We start from the raw sequence: 21,807 nt of genomic DNA on the forward strand, positions 1-21,807 counted from the left end.
TCTTTCATCATTCCCCAAATGGCCACAGTGGCCAGAGCTGGGCCTGCGGCGGCTTTACCCCGGTATGCCACAGTGCCTGACCCCAGCAGTATTAATAGTCGCACCTGCTGTGTGATGGACACTGTGGTCAGCATTTTACATTAGCCCACTCAATCCATTTCCCAGATGAAGTAAGTGAAGCCCAGAGAGATAAACACAGACGCGGGCAGGAAGGGAGTGTGGGCAGCTGGGCCCCAGGACCCCACACGCTGGTTCTCTCCCCAAATGGCCACAATAGCCAAGAATGGGCGAGGCCCAAGCTGGGAGCCAGGAACTCCATCCAGGCTTCCCTGGCAGGGGCTCAGGCACTTGGGCCATCTTCGGCTGCTCTCCCAGGAGCATCAGCAAGGAACCGGATGGGAAATAGAGCAGCCGGGATTCCAGTAGGCGCTTTGTACACGATGCTGGCTCAACTCTCTACCCACAAGCACTGGTCCCAAACTTTCTTTTTTAAAACTACCTACAAGGGTAGGGGCCGGGGGACAGCTTCCCAGGGAGCAGGCTGCATGCAGGCACCAAGGGGCAGCAGCACACGGACCCATTCCATGGGTAGGCGGGGTCTCCAGACTCTGAGAAGGGGGCACCCAGACTTTGCCATGCACAGGTCCAGCAGCCTTGACCCCTCCCCTCCTTCCTGCCCAGAGCTGACGGCCAGAAACTACACAGCAGCTTCTGAGATGGGGACGCAGATAAGGGTGTGGGTCCCGCCAGTGTGACAAGAGGCAGTGTGGCTCCTGCACGTTGGCGGAAAGGGCAAGCGGTGGACACGTGGGCTGGGTGCTCTACAGATTCACACCCGATATGCAGAGGGCCAGGGAAGAAATTGTCACACCGCAGGGTCCTCGCCCATGCTCTGCCCCGGCCCCTTCACCTGCCCGCCTCAGCCCTCTTTCAGGTCTCCCATTAAATGGACCTTCCTCCAGGAAGCCTTCCTGACCTCAGACTGGGTGGAGTTGGGGCTTTGCGTGACAGTAAAGGGGCCACCAGGTTAGGGCTGGAAAACCTCAGCTGGTGGGGGTGGGAGGGCTGCAGGCTCCAGGCTGCTGGGGGGGGGGGTCACCCTGCAGCCCATTGACCCCAAAAGCACTCCAGCCCCTGTCCCAGACCTCCTCCCGGATTCCCTCCCACCCACTGCATGCAGCCCGACTTTGCCTTCCTCTGGGTGCTGACAGCAGGGAATTTTATCTCCTGGGTTTGCCACTTAGCACTGAGGGAGCCAGAGTTTTCACTCTGGGGAAATGGGGAGGGGGTGGTGGTGACAGTACCTACTTCGCAGGGCTGTTGTGAAAAGTACAATTGGCCTGAGAAAGACAGGCTGCATTATCGCCCTCACCATCTATCTCCCCATTTGCCCAATTTCTTTAGCGCCTGGTAACCGACAAGTCCAAGTGCGCCCTCTAGGGGCAGCTCTGCAGTACTGCATGCTACCAGGAACAACCAGAAAGCCAAACGTTGTAGTGACCCCGGTCCCTCCCCCATACAAAAATTAACCCCAGCTGGTTTAAATGAGAATGAATTACTCACAGAAGTGCTTTATGCTTTATGAATAGGTGGAACATTTTAAAACACCCAAACGCCTGGGTTTTGCTGTAGACGTGGAAGCTTATAAAACCTGGTTACAAGTGGAGCTCCCGCAATTCTTCATGGTCTTGGTGGAATACTTCATGTATTCCTACCTCCCACAAAAGAGACTCACCCTACCCCACACTGCCATCCTGCCCAGAGCAGAAGCCGGGCCAGACTCAGCCCTGGCTCCCTTGTTGCCTTTGGATATTGTCTGCGTTATTAGGTATTCAATTAATAACTGTCCAATGACAGGCTGAATTAATGAACAAATGCTTTACTAAATAAAGAACTACATAATGGAAAACTAGGTTTGTCTTTGGAAAAATGGGCGATTTCCTGCACCGGCATTAGCGCCATTTGACCATAAGCATCCTACGGTGCAGTACTTTTTCTTGGTCCATTCAAGACTGGGTGATGAGAAGGTGAAGGTGTTTGGTGAGGGCACCTTGCAGCCAGAAATCCAACTGCCTCTCGCGGTGTCTGGATGGAGCGCAGCCCCGCGGCGCAGTCTGCAGACTTGGGTGGCTGCCCCCCCCCCCCCACCTGCCTTAGACACAAGAATTGCTTTTCAGAAGCTTCTGCTTCCCAGAAAACTTCCTGAGATTTTTATCTGGAGACTTCTGCCACCAAGTCTTGCCATTCATGATGAAAATGTTATAGGTCATGTTTGCCGGCGGGTATCTGAAACAAGCCACAGAAAACAAACGCTGCTCAGCTGCGCACGCAGGAGTCCCTGTTAGGCGGGGATAGTCTGGTGTTCTGAGTGGGGAGGATTCCGCCTTCCAACAGGCGGGCTTGTCATACATGAAACCCCTGCCACTGGCCGGCGCCACGGCTCACTAGGCTAATCCTCCGCCTACGGCGCCGGCACACCGGGTTCTAGTCCTGGTCGGGGTGCCGGATTCTGTCCCGGTTGCCCCTCTTCCAGGCCAGCTCTCTGCTGTGGCCAGGGAGTGCAGTGGAGGATGGCCCAAGTGCTTGGGCCCTGCACCCCATGGGAGACCAGGAGAAGCACCTGGCTCCTGCCATCGGATCAGCGCGGTGCGCCAGCTGCGGCGGCCACTGGAGGGTGAACCAATGGCAAAGGAAGACCTTTCTCTCTGTCTCTCTCTCTCACTGTCCACTCTGCCTGTCAAAAAAAAAATAAAAAATATGGCCGGCGCCGTGGCTCAATAGGCTAATCCTCCACCCCTTGCGGCGCCAGCACACCGGGTTCTAGTCCCGGTCAGGGCGCCGGATTCTGTCCCGGTTGCCCCTCTTCCAGGCCAGCTCTCTGCTATGGCCAGGGAGTGCAGTGGAGGATGGCCCAGGTGCTTGGGCCCTGCACCCCATGGGAGACCAGGAAAAGCACCTGGCTCCTGGCTCCTGCCATCGGATCAGCGCGGTGCGCCGGCTGCAGCGGTGGCCATTGGAGGGTGAACCAACGGCAAAGGAAGACCTTTCTCTCTCTGTCTCTCTCTCTCACTGTCCACTCTGCCTGTCAAAAAAAAAAAAATAAAATAAAATAAAAAATAAAAATAAAAATAAATCCCTGCCACCTCTGGCCCCCACAGAGCCTCTGCAATATCCCTTTCTGGAAAACACTTGTCCACGACTAACCCAGGCCATGTACAACTATGTCTCTGTGAGCTGGACGGGTACAAGGGGCGTGGAGGGGAAATGGCCCGTCGGAAAGATGAGCCATATTCAAAACTGTGAAACAGGGCCATGCTTACTTTCAGGCGCTCTGAAACAAGTCATGTCTAACCCCCTCAAGGAGTCACCAGTCGCAGGACCCCTGGAGCACTCCTGGCATCTAGAGAAAGCAACGCCCTTCTTGTGGGGAAATGGAAATACCGCAGCCTCAGAAGCAGACACTTCAGCATCGTCACACAGCCCCGGTCCCCTCTCTCGGGGGACACGCTGAGCCCCCGACACAGTGAGGGGCCTGTTGGGGAGCTGCTCTGTCCTCTGTGACCACGTCCCCAGCCGCACAGCCCACAGCATAGAATTTCCAAACGCAGTGACTCACTTACACAGTGAGTGCACAGTCTTGCACACTAGTTGCTTCCAGTGTTCCATGCTTGAGCCCTGTCATCCAGTGGTTTCATCAAAACACTGAACAATGGTGCACATAGGCTCTGCCAGCCCAAGGGCCCACTGGTAGAGCCTGGCCTCTCAAGGCCACTGCTGTACCAGGCATTAACCCTTCACGTGCAGGATCAGGGGTGGGTGGGTGGGGGGAGGTTCTTGAAGTGGCTGTAGAGGGACCCGTGGAGCCTTCTGCAATATTCTAACGACCAGAGCAGCTCCACCACGGGCCCTAGGTGCACACCAGCTTGCTCACATCCCTCCCCACCCCACCTCTCGGAGCTGTGTACTTCCTTTCCTTTCTCTGTGCATTGGCTATTTTTCCATCTTCATGCCAGACATGACACAGTCTCCTCTTTCAGTAGCCGGATGGGCACAGCCCAGTCCAGGAAGACTGGTGTGCATCAGTCACGCAGACAGGGCCCAGGATCCAGGGCACGCGTCCTCTTCCAAGCCCACAGGTGATGTCTGCACACAGCCCGGCCTAGAGAGCCCCCACTCTCCTCCTCCCCAATCCAGGAAGCTTCGGGGGAGGGTGGGGCAGCTTCAGTGCCAGCACCCACGAGTCCCGGGTGGAAGGGCGGGCGCTAGGAGCCACTCACAGGGGCTGCCTGCTCCTGACGTACGAGGTCAACATGAGCAGCAGCATGACCGTGACAGCAAGGATGGCGGCCACGGAGAAGGCGGTGATGATGATGTTCTTTCGCAGGAAGTGCAGGAGCTGTGCACAGGGCATGTTCCCGTTGCGACTATCTGCGGAAGACACAGGCCAGAGGGGACATGGAGGGGTGCCCCACACACACACACACACACAGCCCTGCTGCTACTCACAGCCTGGCCCCCATCTGCCAGGGCAACCTGAGAGTCACGCTCACTGCAGAGAGGAAAACAGCAGTCCACCTGCTGGTTCCAGAAGTGTTCTTGGGGATGGAACTGGCTTTGTTTAGGGAAATGCATTCATCATCGGCTGGCAGAGGGGTGATGCAGGCAACAGAGGGGGCAGAAAGAAGGAGCAAGAAACAGCAGTGGGAGAGACACGAGAAGAGGTGAGAAAGCCCTGTTGCAAAGGCTTATGGGAACAGAGGCATTTGGTCTACAGCGCTTCTATAACCCGGTCTCTGCTGCCCCCGTTCCCCCAGCTTCAGCAAATCCTACTGTATATAGAGTCAGCCACATGTGTGCAGGTTTGGGGTGGGGATCAGGTCTGATCCAACAGGAGGTGAACACAAGGTAGTGGTGATCCCAGGGTCCAGCGGGTCTCTAGGACCTCCCAGCAATCTGGAGGGTGGATTGGGGCCACCAAGCGTGGGCTTGGGCTCTTAGCTGGATCTCAAAGGAAGGAGAGTCCAGCTGACATCAGGCTTCTAGAGCTTGTCACCCTATTTGCAAGGGGACTGAAAAGGAAAGAGGGATCAGAGAAATGGGGTCTGGAGGTTCAATGACAAGAACAAGGTGGGGAGAAGCCAAGCCCAGCTGGTGATACAGGCAGGAGAGTGCCGGCCAAGGGTCTTGCCAGGTTAGGGGAAGAACACTATGCATGTCCAACTTTCTGCCCTCATCCATGCCACTTCAAAGGGCAGCCAATCAGGAGGCACCAAGGGCTCTGGTGGATAAACCCAGCATTGCCTTTCCAAGCTTTGCAAAGTGATGATCAGGCATTACGTTGACAGGCTGCATGGAGGGGGTAGCCCAGGCCCAGGTAATCCAGCAAGGAGGAAGATGCCAGGCCCGGGGGCCCTGGGCCAGCATTTGGCATTTAAACCTCCTTGCAAGCTACAAAGCCTCAGTGCTCGGCAGTGGCGGGGCCTCTGGAGATGATACCTGGATGACGAATGAACTTGGCTGTGTGCAATCAGGATATGAGTAGCATCTTTTTGAAAGGGTGCAGTTAGTTTATTCATAATTTTAACCACAGATCATACACTTCCGAAGGTGAATTAACGGTGTGCCGCCCATCTACTCAGACACATTCTGAAGTCATTTGCGGTTACGGATCTTATTCACTCACGCGCTAGACTCACCTGGGCTCACTGCGCCTTCAGCTGTTCCGCTAGTGACAGTAGCTAATTGGTTATTCACATCTCTGTGGAATAGGGAGGGTTCTTTAATCCTCCTCTCTTCTGAAATGTGATCTACAAAAGATAAGACCCGCCCATCAGGAAACACTGTTGGTCTGTGATTAGTTCTGTTTTTTCTTTCTAGAGTCAAAGTAGGGAGTTGGGGTGTTGGAGAAGACTCTACATACTATGTAGTGTTAACAGAGTATATTCACCTGGTCTACCCTTGGATAGTGTGGGTCTTAAGGGAGTGAACCAGAGGATGGAAGATCTCTTTCTGTCTGTCAGTCTGACTATATTTATGAATCTACCTGTCCATCTGTCTCTTTCCCCACCTCACATTGTCTTTTTCTTTTAATAGAAGGGTCAAAATAAGAGGTATTTGCATCCTACCTCTACTATTATCTATCTGACTCATTTGTATATAGCCTGATGAAGTTCTCTTCATTCCTAGAGAAACAGAAACTTGTTTCTTATCCAATTTGGCTTAGAAAGAGAGAAACTCCCAATTTAATGTGACGCACAGTGATTTGACTTGGAAAATGCCAGCTTGTCATACCAGAGTTAAGAGATGAGCAGCCACGGAGAGGACGCTCTGGCCGCCATGGAGCAGCCAATGGGGATGTGCGCTTGCCTTGTCTTTCACAGAGCCATAAACAAATAGACTTGACCCTGGAACACACAGCTGCACTTTCCTCCTCTCTACACAACGAAAAAACCCAACTGAATTAAGAGCCATTTTCTATACTTACCATCAGGAAGGTCCTAAGTTTCTGTTTATCTAAAGTTCTTTGGAGAGTTTGAAGAGTATTTTTTATGTGATGAGTTGTGACTTTAATTATTTGTTGAATTTTTATTTATTTTTGAGAGGCAGAGAGACATATCTCCCATCTACTAGTTTATACCCCAACTTTCCAAAACAGCTGGCACTGGGCCAGGCTGAAATCAAGAGCTTCTTCTGGGTCTTCCACGTGGGTGCAGAGGCCCAAGGACTTGGGCCATCTTCTACTGCTTTCCCAGGACATAGCAGAGAGCTGAATCAAAAGTGGAGCAGCCAGAACTCAAACCAGCACCCATATGGGATGCTGGCATTGCAGGCAGTGACTTTATCCACTATGCCACAGTGCTGGCCCCGGGGTTGAAGTTTTACATTGCAATTTTTGTTTTCATGTTCTTAAGAGACAAGCATTGAAATGAATCTTCGGGGGCCATCACTGTGGCATAGCGGGCAAAGCCTCCACCTGCAGTGCCAGCATCCCATATGGGCACCAGATCAAGTCCTGGCTGCTCTACTTCTGATCCAGCTCTCTGCTATGGCCTGGGAAAGCAGTAGAAGATGGCCCAAGTCCTTCGGCCCCTGAACCTACGTGGGAGACCCAGAAGAAACTCCTGGCTCCTGGCTCCTGGCTTCAAATTGGCACAGCTCCGGCCGTTGTGGCCATCTGGGGAGTGAACCAGCAGATGGAAGACCTCTCTCTCTCTCTCTCTCTCTCTCTGTAACTCTGACTTTCAAATAAAGAAATTTTAAAAAGAACAAAAGAAATGAGCCTTGATTTAGATGTCAACAGCACCTCATTGTCAGGTGTCCCAGGACAGAGACTGGAGTCCCCAGAGTGGACCTAAGATCACTCCCAGTGTGAGCTGCTGTCCAGGGACCTGTGCACACCTCTCAACACCTCACTTCGCAGAGGCGTCACTTCTCCAGGCTCCTCCTGTCCTGTCCACCATTGATCACTACTGTCGCTAGAGGTGCAGACAGTGTGGTCTGGAACTTCCTGCTCCCTGTGGGCCGGCTTCAGAGCAGCTCCCAGCCTCAGAAGGTGGGCGTTGGTTGTGGCCTTCACCACTGCCCACAGGGTCTGCTCAGTTCTCTTCTTCCCTTGCCTGTGCTACTCAAGGCAACTTTACGAAGCAGCTCCACCTCCTTGTTCTTCCAAAACTCTTTACAAATCCAACCTAAGCACTGTCCAAATACCCTCCATTTTAGCATATTTACAACTAATTGTTTATTGTATAGGCTCCTGGCTCCCAGCTGTTACGGCCATCTGGGGAGTGAACTAACAGATGGAAGATCTGTGTGGGTGAGATGGCTCCAGGCCACATGCAGCTCTGTGTAGACACTCATCCCCGCCCCTCTCCCCAGCATGGCAGAGAGAGACAAGCTTGTCCTGCTTTATCCCTTTCAGAGGAAGAAATGCATCCTGGGACTGTAGGTGCTCGCCCTGTGCTCAAGCCAATTGGCCTCCACGGCAGTGAGACTGGCAAGACCAGCCTTTCTCATCAGCCAGGAACACCTTCCCATAATCCTCCTGGGGATGCAGAGAGCCCCCTGGGGTGGCACTCAGCAGTGTGCTCAGCCTCTTACAAGCCCCGGACTCTCCAGGGGCGGAAGGACTTAGCGAGGAAGCTTGGGAAGAGGACTCAGATGCCATGGGCAGCTCTCTCTCCCTCGTGGTGACCCATCTGCCACCATGCTGCACCGTGACCAGCGCTGGGCACTCTGCCCAAGTACGGGCAAAGCACCTACACCCAAGCATTCATAAGAGAGCTTGAGATCCATCTGCCAGCACCCTGCCTCTGCCTCTCACTGGGTTCTCAACTCAGGCAAAAGAAACAAGAACCACGACTTAGTGATTCCCAGCTCCAAGCTTCGCCGTTCGCACTTACCGTTATCGGCAATTCTGTCCGCGGTGCCGAGGAAATAGTCCGGCTCAGAATTCCAAGCGTTGCTAACTCCTTTGATGAGACAGGTGGGGGGGGGGGAGAAAAAGGGTTTCTTTAGTACACACCTGCATCCATATTTCATTTTACATTGCTAAGTTGAAATGTCCCTAGAGAATTTGATTTGTATTTGGAAATGTGTGTCTGAAAGTTGAGTCACTGGTGTAGACAGAGCCATCCGCGGACTGAGTGTAGACTCCTGGGCAGAGGAAGTGGGAAATTGCCCTTAGGCACTGCAGTGTATATCTGTATGCAAGATACGCGCCCCACCCCACCCCACCCCCTCCTCAAGGCTCACTCCCCTGCCGCAGGGGAATTCTCTTCCCATTACCGCTGATCAAACAGCTGTCTTAATTCCCAAGAACTTTTTTTTTTTTTCCAATCCCATGAAACTACTCTGGGACAGAGGACTATCTTCACCTGTGTCATGTCTGTGGCTATGCCCAGGGAAAGTCGTTTTTGGTTCTGTCTTCTCATCCACTCAATGGGGCACTGATGACCATCCAGGCTGTCTCTCAACCACATCACGCACATGCAAGTATCAAGTGTGTGGAACAGAGGTTATGACGTTACCCAGGGCTCGTGTGGCAAGGAACAAGAAAGTCCACTTACAAACCAGGTGCCCGGAGTGGCAGGACCTGCCTGCTCCCCGCATGTCAAGGATCACCCCAGAACACAGGCACAGTCACACTTGAGACAGGGCCTCCACAGGTGGTGGGGAGAGAGGCTTTTGCCCCACAGTAGCTGGTTTCAGGGAGGCGAGGATGACAACAAAGCACACCTACTACTACAACGTGGAGCCTATAAAAGACGCGCACTCACATGCTGAGTGACGTATACTTGCCTTCATTTACTTCTCTCTTTGTCATTGATTTGCCAGTTGTTCTCGCCTCCTCAAACGGTACATCATACGGAGTTTTGGACAACACTTGCAGCAGAATTTCATCTCAAGGGAAGCAAACAAAGGCATGTTACTATCAGCAACGCGGGATGTATGCGTTCTGCTGTGTAAGTTCCTAAAGTGGTCCAAAGACATGAAGAAATGATGCAGACGCCATGGGCATGGGAGGTTGCGTTCTAAAATGCTTTGTCTTGGGAAGCGAAGCTCCAGCAACCCAAACCATCTGGAATATGGTGATTGCTCAAGATATCCTGGAATGCAGGGCTGGAAACTGCCCCAGAGCTCCTGGTGTTTAGCGCCATGATTTTTCTTCCTTTTCCTCACCCATGAGACTTTCCCCAGGATGGCCCAGAAAAATGGGAAGATGGCTGTAGGGGTAACAATAATGCATAACAGATTTTAAAACGTCAGGAAGTTCTTTCTTTATCAAACTGTCGGGGCCGGCACTGCGGCACAGCAGGTAAGGCTGCCACCTGTAGTGTTGGCATCCCATACGGGCACTGGTTGGAGTCCCAGCTCTACAATCAATCCAGCTCTCTGCTATGGCCTGGGAAGGTAGCAAAAAATGCCCCAGGTGCTTGGGCCCCAGCAGCCACATGGAGACCCAGAAGAAGCTCCTGGCTCCTGACTTCGGATCAGCCTAGCTCTGGCCATTGCAGCCATTTGGGGAATGAATCAGCAGATGGAAGACCTTTCTCTCTGTCTCTCCCTCTCTCTGTAACTCTGTCCCTCAAATAAAGAAACAAAATCTTTTTCCAAAAAATCTCCAATTTGTTGGCATAGAAATGTTGATATTATCCTCCTTATGACACTTTTTCTTTCAGAAAATCAGTAATAATGCCCCCCTCTCACTTCAGAATTAAAAATTTACTTTCTTGGGACAAGCACTGTGGCATAGTGGGTAAAGCTGCTGCATGGGGTGCCAGCATCCTATATGGGCATTGTTTCGAGTCTTGACTGCTCCAGCTCTCTGCTTATGGCGTGGGAAAGCAGTAGAAGATGGCCCAAGTGCTTGGGCCCCTGCACCCATGTGGGAGACCCGGAAGAAGCTCCTGGCTCCTGTCTCCTGGCTCCTGGCTTCAGATTGGCCCAGCCCTGGCTGTTGAGGCCATTGGGGAAGTGAACCAGCAGATGGAAGACCTCTGTGTCTGCCTCTCTCTGTAACCTCCCTTTCAAATACATAAATACATCTTTAAAAATCTAGTCTTTTAATGATCCAATCAATTTACACTTAATGTGATTACTGGTAAAGAAATATTTATCTTCCATTTTTTCTCATTTTCTGTATTGTGCCTTTTTTGTTTCTCATTTCCCTAATTACTGGCTTTTTTAAAAAAAATTTATTTATTTATTTATTTGAAAGGCAGAGTTACAGAGAGGGAGAGGCAGAGGAAGAAGCTTCTTCCAGGTCTCCCATGTTGATGCAGGGGCCCAAGGACTTGGGCCATCTTCTGCTGCTTTCCCAGGCCATCAGCAGGAAGCTGGATTGGAAATGGAGCAGCCAAGACACAAACAGGCACCCATATGGGATGCCAATGTGGCAGGAACATTGGCATCCCATATGGGCACTGGTTCATGTCCCAGCTGCTCCACTTCCAATCCAGCTCCCTGCTGATGGCCTGGGGAAAGCAGCAGAGGATGGCTCAAGGATTTGGGACCCTGCCACCCATGTAGGAGACCCAGACGAAGCTGCTGGTTCCTGACTTCCACTGTGACCATTTGGGGAGTGAACCAACAGATGGAAGATCTTTCTGTCTCCCCCTCTTTCTCTGTTATTCTGCCTTTCAAATAAATAAGTCGTTAGAAAAAGAAATATATATTCACCTGTGACATCATCTTTAAAATGGTTTCCATTTTTTCTCATGGCTTTAAGTTGCTATCTTATATACTTTCATTTTAGCTCCTTTTTATAACTCCTGCCTATTTATTGGTATTCCTATTTTGTTTTACTCAAGTTCTTTATCCATGGTGACTTTTAGCTCATTAAACACATTGAAGGCCATTCACTCAATGTCTTTGGCTGATAATTCCTACACCAGGCTTCCCCAGGAAAGGTTCTATCAAATTCCTTTTAACTTGGCTGGCACTGTGGCTCACTAGGCTAATCCTCCGCCTGTGGTGCGGTTACTCTGGGTTCTAGTCCCGGTTGGGGCGCTGGATTCTGTCCCGGTTGCCCCTCTTCCAGGCCAGCTCTCTGCTGTGGCCCAGGAGTGCAGTGGAGGATGGCCCAGGGCTTGGGCCCTGCACCCGTATGGGAGACCAGGAGAAGCACCTGGCTCCTGGCTTTGGATCAGCGCGGTGCGCCGGCCGCAACAGCCATTGGAGGGTGAACCAACGGCAAAAGGAAGACCTTTCTCTCTGTCTCTCTCTCTCACTGTCCACTCTGCCTGTCAAAAAAAATTTTTTCTTTTAACCGGACATTAATGAGCCATACACTCTTGTTCCTTTGTCTTTTCCTAATTTTATGCTGAAAGTGGACATCCTGAGTATCATATCTTGATAACTCTAGAAATCTAATCCTCTTGGGGCCAGCACTGTGGTGCAGCAGGTTAAAGCCCTGCCTTGAAGCCTCAGCCTCCCATATGGGTGCCAGTTCTAGTCCTGGCTGCTCCACTTCCAATCCAGCTCTCTGCTTTGGCCTGGGAAAGCAATGGAAGATGGCCCACATCCTTGGGCCCTTGCACTTGCTTGGGAGACCTGGAATAAGCTCCTGACTCCTGGGTTCAGATGGGTGCAGCTCCGGCCATTGCAGCCAATTGGGGAGTGAACCAATGGATGGAAGACCTCTCTCTCTGCCTCTCCTTCTCTCTGTGTAACTCTGACTTTCAAATAAATAAATAAATCTTTTTAAAAAAAATCTAATCCTCTCACTTCTCAAAGATTCCTGATTTTTGCTTGTTGGGGATTGGAGCCATCCATTTGTCTCTCTCTCTCTCTCTTTTTTTAAGATTTTATTTATTTATTTGAGAGGTAGAGTTAGAGACAGTGAGAGGGAGAGACAGAAAGAAAGGTCTTCTGTCCGCTGGTTCACTCCCCAAATGGCCACAATGGCCAGAGCTGCGCCAATCTGAAGCCAGGAGCCAGGAGCCTCCTCCCAGTCTCCCACATGGGTGCAGGGACCCAAGGACTTGGGCCATCTTCTACTGCTTTCCCAGGCCACAGCAGAGAGCTGGACTGGAAGAGGAGCAACCGGGACTAGAACCTGGCTCCCATATGGGATGCTGGTGCCGCAGGCAGAGGATTAACCAAGTGAGCCACGGCACCGGCCCCCATTTGTCTCTTTTTCAAGCTATTTCTGCTACGCAGAATATTCCTGCTTTGTTGTCTCTGAGATCAGTCAGTGACCTGACAAGTGTTTCTTTAAAGTACCCACAAGTAGTTCCCAAAAGGAGAAAAACAAAAACCACTGTCTCTCTACATTCCCTCAAAAGATCTGCTTGGAAGCTTCTCCAGCCCCTGAGGTCTGAAACAGTGGCCAGTGCCAGTGTGGTCCCTCAGGATCTAGCAGCAGTCAAACCACATCTCCTGAGTTTCGGAGGACGAGGTCGCCATTGTCCACCTTGGCACCAGCAAGCTTCACAAGAACGTGGGCTGCTGGCCACACCGCGTCCTGCCACAGGACGCAGGCATGGGGAATGGCAGCCGCTACCCGGAGCGTGGAAATCCACTACAACGTATCCATCTCTTCGCTGAGCTCAGCTCGCCCTTAGACACTGCAAATGTTGTACTAGACTCCAGTTTCCCAAAACAGCTGCCTAAGATCACTCTTGCCAGTTCAACTGTTGCTTTCATAAAGGGACACAGTTCTAGAGCTTCTCACCCAACCACCTCCCACTTAACCTTAGTTTCCTTCAAATGGCAGTAGAGAGGCTTGAAGTAAATCAATGAGTCACGACCTAGAATCAGCTGGAGGGCTTTGAAAACTACGGATGCCAAGTCTCACCCCACACCACAGACTTCGGTGGGGCAGGGCTCTCTGTCACTGTCTCCCCAGGAGGATTCCCAGTGCTCCAAGATGGTGGTCCTGCTCCTGCTACTTGGATTGTTATTTGAGGAGCAGGGTCGTTTCCAAGTGTTTACCTTCTATGCTTCGATTAATTTCTTGGGACTTCAGCGCTTAGAGGAATAGCTTCTAGCCTCCAGGAAAAGTACTTGCCATCCACCCAGAGCAGAGGAACAGGCTCCTTAGGAAAAACCACTGGCAAACACAGCCTCAAAGTTTCACGTTCAAAGGTTACTCACCAAATAATTTGGCCAAATTTTCTTCTTCCAGATCAGAACTTGATACAAATTCCGAATTGGTCAAGTTCTTCGGTTGGGGAAAACCTACGGGAAATAAACCTTAGCTGTGGTTAAATCTTTCTTTGGATGGGTGCCGGTTCAAGTCTCGGCTGCTCCACTTCTGATCCAGCTCTCTGCTATGGCCTGGGAAAGCAGTGGAAGATGACCTAAGTGCTTGGGCCCCTGAACTCACGTGGGAGACCCGGAAGAAAGCTCCTGGTTCCTGGCTTTGGATCAGTGCAGCTCTGCTCCAGCTGTTGAGACCATCTGGGGAGTGAACCAGTGGATGGAAGACCTTTCCCTCTATGTCTGTCTGTCTGTCTGTCTCTCTGTCTCTCTATGACTCTGGATGGAGGGTGGCTCAAGTGCTTGGGCCCCTGCCTCCCCTGTGGGAGATCCATATGGAGTTCTGGGCTCTCAGTTTTGGTCTGGACCATTCCTGACCATTGCAGCTATTTGGGGAGTCAACCAGCAGATGCAAGATCTCTGTCTCCCCCTTTCTCTGTAACTCTGCCTTTCAAATAAATTTTCTTTTTAAATTTCTTTTAAAAGGCAAAGGGAGACAGACAGAACTGTCATCTGTCATCCATTGGTTTACACCCTAAATGCCTGCAACAGCCAAAGGTTGGACCAGGCCAAAGCCAGAAGCCGGGAACTCAATCCATGTAGGCAGCAGGGACTCGAGGACCTGAACCATCCCCTGCTGCTTCCCAAGAGCTACCTTCGCAGGAAGCTGGAGTCGGGAGCACAGCCCATCGGGAAGTCAGGCCCTCCACCGTGGGACATGAGCATTCTAAGTGGTGTCTTCCCCACCAGACCAAATGCCCCTTCACCTCCACGTTTGTTTATGTGTGTAGCCAACTGCTGCTTCTCAGCTCTGACATCAGAGTGCTCTGGGCACAGACTATACAGAAGCCAGGGCAGGAGCGGGGTTGATGGACAGGCACGTGGGAAGGCTTTGCTGCCCCAGATGCTGACCAGTGCACACACAGGCAGTGAACTTGGAAGGGCTGCTAAATAGAAAGTTATCACAGTACTCATAGCTCATGTTCCAAGGACCAGCGAACCCCAAATGGAAATTGTGTTTCTGGCCTCTGAACAGATCCTAGAGTGTCAGAACCTGACAGCATGTGTCCGTGTTTACTCCAAAATATAGAGACGGTCACACTTTAGGCCATGGATTGCATAGCTGGTGAAAGATTAGAGCCGGTGCTGCGGCTCACTAGGCTAATCCTCCGCCTAGCGGCGCCGGCACACTGGGTTCTAGTCCCAGTCGGAGCGCCGGATTCTGTCCCGGTTGCCCCTCTTCCAGGACAGCTCTCTGCTGTGGCCAGGGAGTGCAGTGGAGGATGGCCCAAGTGCTTGGGCCCTGCACCCCATGGGAGACCAGGAGAAGCACCTGGCTCCTGCCATCGGATCAGCGCGGTGCACCGGCCTTGGCGGCCATTGGAGGGTGAACCAACTGCAAAGGAAGACCTTTCTCTCTGTCTCTCTTGCTCCTGTCCACTCTGCCTGTCAAAAAAAAAGAAAAAAAAAAAAAAAGAAAAAAAAAAGATTAGAGAGAGACAATTTCGGACAATTCTCTCACATCTCAGTTTTGATCTTGTCTCACTTGGTATCCAGTTACAAGAAGTCTAGAATGATAGCTTAGCACACGTCATACACCGTAGAAACCTAAAGAGGTTCCTGCACTTCTAGTGTTCACCACATACACTTGCCTTCTTCCATGTCTTTCAGGGCAAGTAATTTGTCTGCTGTTCTTGCATCCTCAAACGGTGCATCATACGGGCCTTTGGACAACACTTGCAGTAGGATTTCATCTCCAGTGAAGAAAACAAAGGCATGTTAATACCAGCAATGCACGCGGGATTCGTATATTTTGCCATGTAAATTCCTAAAGTGGTCTATTGACTAAACAATCCAGATTCGAAGGACACAGGAGGTTACGCTCCCCGGTCTTGGGAAGGGACGCTCCCACTACCTACATCATCTGGAAAATTGTGATTGCCGACAACACCCTGGGCGGGAAACACTGCTCCTTCCAGGGGTAGGGCTGGGATTTGCCCCACATCCTTTGACAGCTGGTGCTATTATCTTCCCTTTGTTCCTGTTGTCATTCTGACCCACGTCTCTAAGACCTTCCGCACGCCATTCCCATGCATGGACAGACCGCATTCCTGTTCCCCCAAGATTCACATCTTCCTTTGAGACTGCCTCCCCCGGGAAGCCTTCCGCAGTGAGTTCCTGCATGGGTGGCACACAGACCTAGACCCCAATCCTGATTTGCTCTCTACCCAAACATGACTGGAGGCAAGTCCCTTCCCCTCTGACCTTTAGGGTGGGGACTGTGCTAACTCCTAGGAAGGACTCGTGAAATTGGAAGATATCGACGCCTAGAAGGAATTTAAAAGTGCCAGTGTGAGGATTATTCTGGAAACTTCTCATCATCGCCATCCTCAAAACAGTTCCCCAGGTCAGCTAGTAAATACTGCTAGGGGGCTGCTCAGGGGAGCTTTGCACGAGTGGAATAAGTAGGTGGGGAAGAAAAAAAGGCACCCGAGGGAAACATATCACTGACCCAGGACAGAGAGAGAAGTGTGTGTGGCAGACTCTGCACTCCCATCACCTGCCACTCTCAGGCCTAATTGTGCTCCCAGCTGCCAGGGCCAAACTCTCAGACAGACACACCCTTCCCGACCCTCCCTAGCAGCCAGAGCAGTGCCACAGGACACAGAGGCCCTCAGAAGATTCCTGGGACCCAAGGAGAGTACTGCTCTGGACGGAAGAGAAAGAAACGCTGCTGCACCTCCTCCTCTCCTCTTCCTCCTACTTTGAAAGCAGATGTGATGTCTGGAGCTGCAGAGGCCATTTTGTGAGCAACAGGCACAAGCACCAGGAAAGACCCTGAGGGTCTCAGAGAAACTGCCCGTAACCTAAGCTACTACAGCAAAGCCATCATTGCCTCTCTCAGACGGCTGCAACGGAAGGAAAAAGCAAGTCGCTCTTGAAGCCACTGTGAGTCATTGATGGTTTTCCAGGAATTTCAGCCAAGTCCATTGTCAACCGGCACAGGCACTGTAGGAACACCTGGACTCGCCTTGCCGCAATGACCTTGGCCGCTTTATGGAAGAACCGAGCCTAAGTTCCTGAAGATCACTGTGCCCCTTAGACTGGGATGGAGCAGAAGACTGTGTCGTTCCTGCGACGAGCTTTCCGGAGCTCCGGCTCTGCACAGCAACTGTAGGAGGTGCCGGCAGCTCAGAGAACAAAGAGAGCCGGCTCCCGTCTGCATCCCCGAGATACAGAGGGGCAGAAGCAGGCACGCAGACATAACCGGACACACTGACACAGCCACACCGGGCAGCAAAGCAAGAGCTGAGAAAGGGAGCAGAGGAAGATAACCAGTCACCAGGGGGCTGCTGCAGACCCACGTCGGTCCCATAGCAGGGCCACCTATGGTGTCCTGTAACACACACACACACACACACACACACCGCCACCAAGCCATCAGAAGAGAATCCAGAGCAGGAGGGGGCCTGAGTGTGACATTCCATACAACAAACCCACGGAGAAAAGCTGTCTTAGAAACGATAAATCTCGGGGCCGGTGCTGTGGCGTAGCAGGTAAAGCTGCCACCTGCAGCGCCAGCATCCCTTATGGGCACCGATTCAAGTCCCAGCTGCTCCATTTCTGATCCAGCTCCCTGCTGATTCACCTGGGAAAGCAGCAGAGGATGACCCAAGTGCTTGGGCCCCTGCACCCACATGAGAGACCCGGAAGAAGCTCCTGGCTCCTGGCTTCAGCCTGGCCCAGCCCTGGCTGTTGTAGCCATCTGGGGAGTGAACCAGCAGGTGGAAGACATCTCTCTCTCTCTCTCTCTCTCTCTCTCTGCCTCTCCTCTCTCTGTGTAACTCTGACTTTCAAATAAATAAAATCCATCTTTAAAAAAAAAAGGATAAATCTCATTTACAAATGCTGTGCATGAAAGTATACCCACGAAATCTGGGTGGAGGCTGTGGGGTAGAAGGGAAGCTTAACAAATTCCATAAGCTGGTGGAGCTCTTTGCTTATGAAACAGTTGCTAATACTTCAGAGTTACTTTTTTAATATGAGGGTACTTCAAAATGCTTGTGGAAAATATAACTAAAGGAAAAGTTTGCTTTTGTAGCAAAACATTTGAAATCCATGCATGCTTTTTTCCTACGCTGTGTTTTCCCATGAACTTTTTGAAGACTCCTCATATTAAGTTCTCTTCCCATCTAAAGCTTTCTCCAGGAAACAGAGTTTTATTTCCCCTCTGGCTTTATTTTGCTAAGCCACAAGAAAGAATCACCACACTCTGCACTCACATCATCCATATCCCAAGTCCACTTTCAAGGCTGTTGGCCCCGGGTGAGGGTTTGCCCACTACACGGAACAGGTGCTTTCAATAGACACGGGAAAAATCACGGTCCGCTTCACCAGGAGTAAACAGCAAGTTCTCACCTCCCCCGCCCCGTGATGAATGTGTAGGGACCTACAAGTTCCTGAAACGCCACCCAGATGGAAGCTGCCGAGTGGATCAGTGCCTGCCTGCGCTACGGCACCGGCAGGTTGGTAGGTCCTTGGCGAGTAACGACAGGATCCTCCCAAACCCTGGCCCAGACTCCTATCTCCAGAGGCGCTCACTCTCCTCTGACACACGAGGGGCTGTGGCACTGGGGTCACCACAGAACAGCCCTCTGGCTCCTAGACAGCACTTGCTGAACACACAGCTGGTGCACCTGCGAGAGCAACCTGCATCCATTCATCCGTCAGGGCTGGCCACCCGCCAGTCAGCGGGCAGTGCCGACTGGCTGAGCCCTCTTTGGGAACGCTGGCGGAAGCAGGGCAAACCCAGAGTTCCCGACCTGGGACAGCTCCTGCGACAGAGTCCGCCATGTGTGGAGAGGTGCCCCTCCTGCAGGCAGGGTGGCCAGGCGCCTCTGATCCAACAGCGCCAGCCCAGCGGGAAGCAGCAGCGCTCGCTTGCTCACTCTCCCAGGAGCTCTCTCTCCCGCCAGAGGCGGCCCTCAGCCTGACCCTCTTAGCACCAGGGAGAACTCACCAAAATGGGGCCGGCTTCTTTCAGCACACGGCTGGGGCCCAGACCTGTCTCAGCCTCAGGCCTCTGCTGAAGGTGACGGCCTGGGCCTGGCCTGAGCTGTTCTTGAGTTAAATGAGAGACTTCTAGTACATCAGTCAGCCCCAGCCTGGAGGCACCCGAAGGACTCTAGCATCCACTGCACAAACATCCCCCCCCCCCCATGGCCGATGGCCGGGCAGGGCGGGACGCCTCTTTGTAACAATCTCCCCAGGACAGGCACGGGCTCAGCCTCAGGCAGGGATGAGAGCCCCCACCCCCCACCCTGAGAAGGTCCCCGTCCTCTGGAAGGGGCAGGTGGGATGCAGCTGGTCTGTGGTGCACTCTCCCTCTGCACCTGCGAGGGGCTCCGGATGGAGGAGCCTTGGCCGCTGTGAGGAGCAGGGCCTTTCCCGGGGTTTCTCCCCTGGGCTTGGCTTAATTTCTAGGGACTTTGACATTTAGAGGAGCAGCGTCTAGCCTGAAAACAAAGCGCTCGCTTTGCCCCCTAAGCAGCAGGAACAGGTCCCCTTGGAAACAACCAGGGATGAGCAGGGCTACTTACCAAATAGTTTAGCCAAACCTTCATCCTCATTTTTAATGCTTGAGGAAAATTTATTGGCTGGGCCTGTGGAGAAAGTAAATTCAGCTGTGATGAAAGGGCTCCCTGGGTCTGCCTGGACGGGGGTCCCCCTTAGTCACCCGGCATCAACCCCCGTGGGTGCCTGAGGATATGGACACACACACGTTCAACGCCTTTTCTATCTTAACACAGTCCTTGGGCCCCTGCACCTGCATGGGAGACCCGGAAGAAGCTCCTGGCTCCTGGCTTCGGATCGGCACAGCCCCAGCTGTTGCGGCCATCTGGGGAGTGAACCAGCAGATGGAAGACCCCTTTCTCTCTCTCCCTCTCTGCCCCTGCCTCTCTGTAATTCTATCTTTCAAATAAATAAATAAATCTTTAAAAAAAAAAAAAAAGAATCGATACAATGCCAGCATGACGCCTCCAGTAAGCTCATGAGTAAAAGATCATAAACACCCTTTGGTTTTTTTTTTTTTTTTTTTTTTGACAGGCAGTTAGTGAGAGAGAGAGAGAGACAGAGAGAAAGGTCTTCCTTCCGTTGGTTCACCCCCCAAATGGCCACTACTGCCGGTGCTGCACTGATCTGAAGCCAGGAACCAGGTGCTTCTCCTGGTCTCCCATGTGGGTGCAGGGCCCAAGCACTTGGGCCATCCTCCACTGCACTCCCGGGCCACAGCAGAGAGCTGGCCTGGAAGAGGGACAACCGGGACAGAACCGGCGCCCCAACCAGGACTAGAACCTGGAGTACCAGCTCCACAGGCGGAGGATTAGCCTAGTGAGCTGCGGTGCTGGCCCATTTTGTCTCTTACGTGTGTGTGGGCATTTGGGTTGTTTTTACCATTTGGATATTATGAAAACTCCTGTTATGAAAAGTGACCTGGATCTCCTTCCTCGATGTTTAGTCACCTCCTGCTTTTAGAACCACTTTCGCTATTTTACTAAACTTAACTGGCTGACCACATTCCTTGTAATTCTCTGTGTTAAGTCTCTGTGTTAAGTCACTGGGTCTGTGTACTCGATGGCAGTTGGTTGACCTCTGCGAGTTTATTTTCTTTGAGTAAATGTGGTCTGGCTGCGAGTTCGTATTCTGTCTCCTCTCTGTACTTTTCCTCACATTTGGTGCTCCCTGTGAGGAGGCACCAATCTGTGCCCCTTTTTCTAACACTCTGTCTCTCCCCACCCCCACCCCATCACTCTACCTTTCAAATAAATAAACAAAATAGTTAGAAAACTTTTATAATCAAAAGTTAAAATGCACACGTATGCTACAAGCCCATGGAGCTCTGAACTTTGAGTAAGCTTCAAAATTTGAAAAACTTTTGAGGTTACTCCCTCTTCCAAGCACTAAATCCCTAATGGCAAGTATAGGGAGGTAAGATGGCAGGCAGGGAGAACGCCTGTGTCCACCACACCAGCCCCCGATGTAGGCTCCCAGAATCACTCGCTGCCACACAGACGCACTGCGACAGTACCTTCGATCAGGTTGATAGGGTGAGGCTTGGTATCTTGCCAGAAAACCAAGAGGAAAACACAGAGGATCAGAGCTCTGCTCATCTTCGCTGAGGTCTGTCCGCTATCAAGGAGAAAATGAACTCCTGAAGAGTCCTCCCACTCAATAGCCTTGACTCCAGGATACAGTAGAACCCAGTGGTCTGTGAGATCACACCCAGAGGGCGGGGCAGGGGCGGGGCTATCTGCAGGGGGAGGGGCGTGTCCATGGACAGGGACAGAGGGGGACAACACAGTGGCAAGATATATATTTAAGATTTTATTCATATATTTGAGAGGCAGAGTTAGAGAGAGAGAGAGAGAGAGATATCTTCCATCTGCTGGTTCACTCCCCAAGTGGCTGAAACAGAGATGGGTCGATCTGAAGCCTGGAGCTTCTTCTGGGTCTCCCACATGGGTGCAGGGGTCAATTGCTCTACCCAGGCACATTAGCAGGAAGCCAGATCAGAAGTAGAGCAGCCAGGACTTGAACTGATGCCTGTACACGGGATGCCAGCACCACAGGTGGAGGCTTAACCTATTACACCATAGCGCTGGCCCCACAGTGGCAAAATATTAACCAGGACTCTTCAGAAGTGAGGGACAAAAACTTAACCCAATCAGCTTAAGACAACTGGATGTAGCTAGAGTAACAAGAAAAACTGTATGATTAACCAAGATGCCACATTAAGTGTTGTTATGGGGGGGCTGGTGCTGTGGTATAGTGAGCTAAGCCCTCGCCTGCAGCACAGGCATCCCCTACGGGCGCTGGTTCGAGACCCGGCTGCTCCACTTCCGATCCAGCTCTCTGCTATGGCTGGGAAAGCAGAAGATGGCCCAAGTCCTTGGGCCTCTGCACCCACATGGGAGACACAAAAGAAGCTCCTGGCTCTTGGCTTCGGATCAGTGCAGCTCTGGCCATTGTGGCCATGTGGAGAGTAAACCAGCCAATGGAAAACTCTCTCTCTCTCTCTCTCTCTCTCTCTTCCTCTCTGTGTAT

General features: G+C 51.9%; 1 protein-coding gene across 1 annotated transcript; it reads right to left on the reverse strand.

Moving 5' to 3' along the window:
• Nucleotides 1-2,010: 2,010 nt before the first annotated feature.
• On the reverse strand, nt 2,011-20,953 carry C2H2orf92 (chromosome 2 C2orf92 homolog). The gene is made up of 9 exons (XM_008253663.4): nt 20,792-20,953; nt 19,302-19,364; nt 15,354-15,455; nt 13,597-13,680; nt 9,298-9,399; nt 8,400-8,468; nt 5,697-5,807; nt 4,278-4,428; nt 2,011-2,286 (listed from the first exon to the last, which is right to left on the reverse strand). Exons 1-9 carry the CDS (start codon nt 20,871-20,873, stop codon nt 2,154-2,156), a joined length of 897 nt encoding a protein of 298 aa, XP_008251885.3. The 5' UTR covers nt 20,874-20,953; the 3' UTR covers nt 2,011-2,153.
• Between the last annotated feature and the right edge of the window lie 854 nt (nt 20,954-21,807).

This window comes from Oryctolagus cuniculus, chromosome 2, assembly GCF_964237555.1.
Source record: "Oryctolagus cuniculus chromosome 2, mOryCun1.1, whole genome shotgun sequence".
In the NCBI taxonomy this organism is placed as follows: Eukaryota; Metazoa; Chordata; class Mammalia; order Lagomorpha; family Leporidae; genus Oryctolagus; species Oryctolagus cuniculus.

What these genes read in the sequence shown, in the direction of transcription:
- C2H2orf92 (XM_008253663.4), bottom strand. Translation starts at nt 20,873, where the DNA reads ATGAGCAGAGCTCTGATCCTCTGTGTTTTCCTCTTGGTTTTCTGGCAA. An exon ending in AGGTTTGGCTAAACTATTTG is followed by an intron (nt 15,456 to 19,301) that starts GTAAGTAGCCCT and finishes TCTTCACTGGAG; the next exon opens with ATGAAATCCTACTGCAAGTG. An exon ending in GTCAGGAGCAGGCAGCCCCT is followed by an intron (nt 2,287 to 4,277) that starts GTGAGTGGCTCC and finishes GGCTTGTTTCAG; the next exon opens with ATACCCGCCGGCAAACATGA.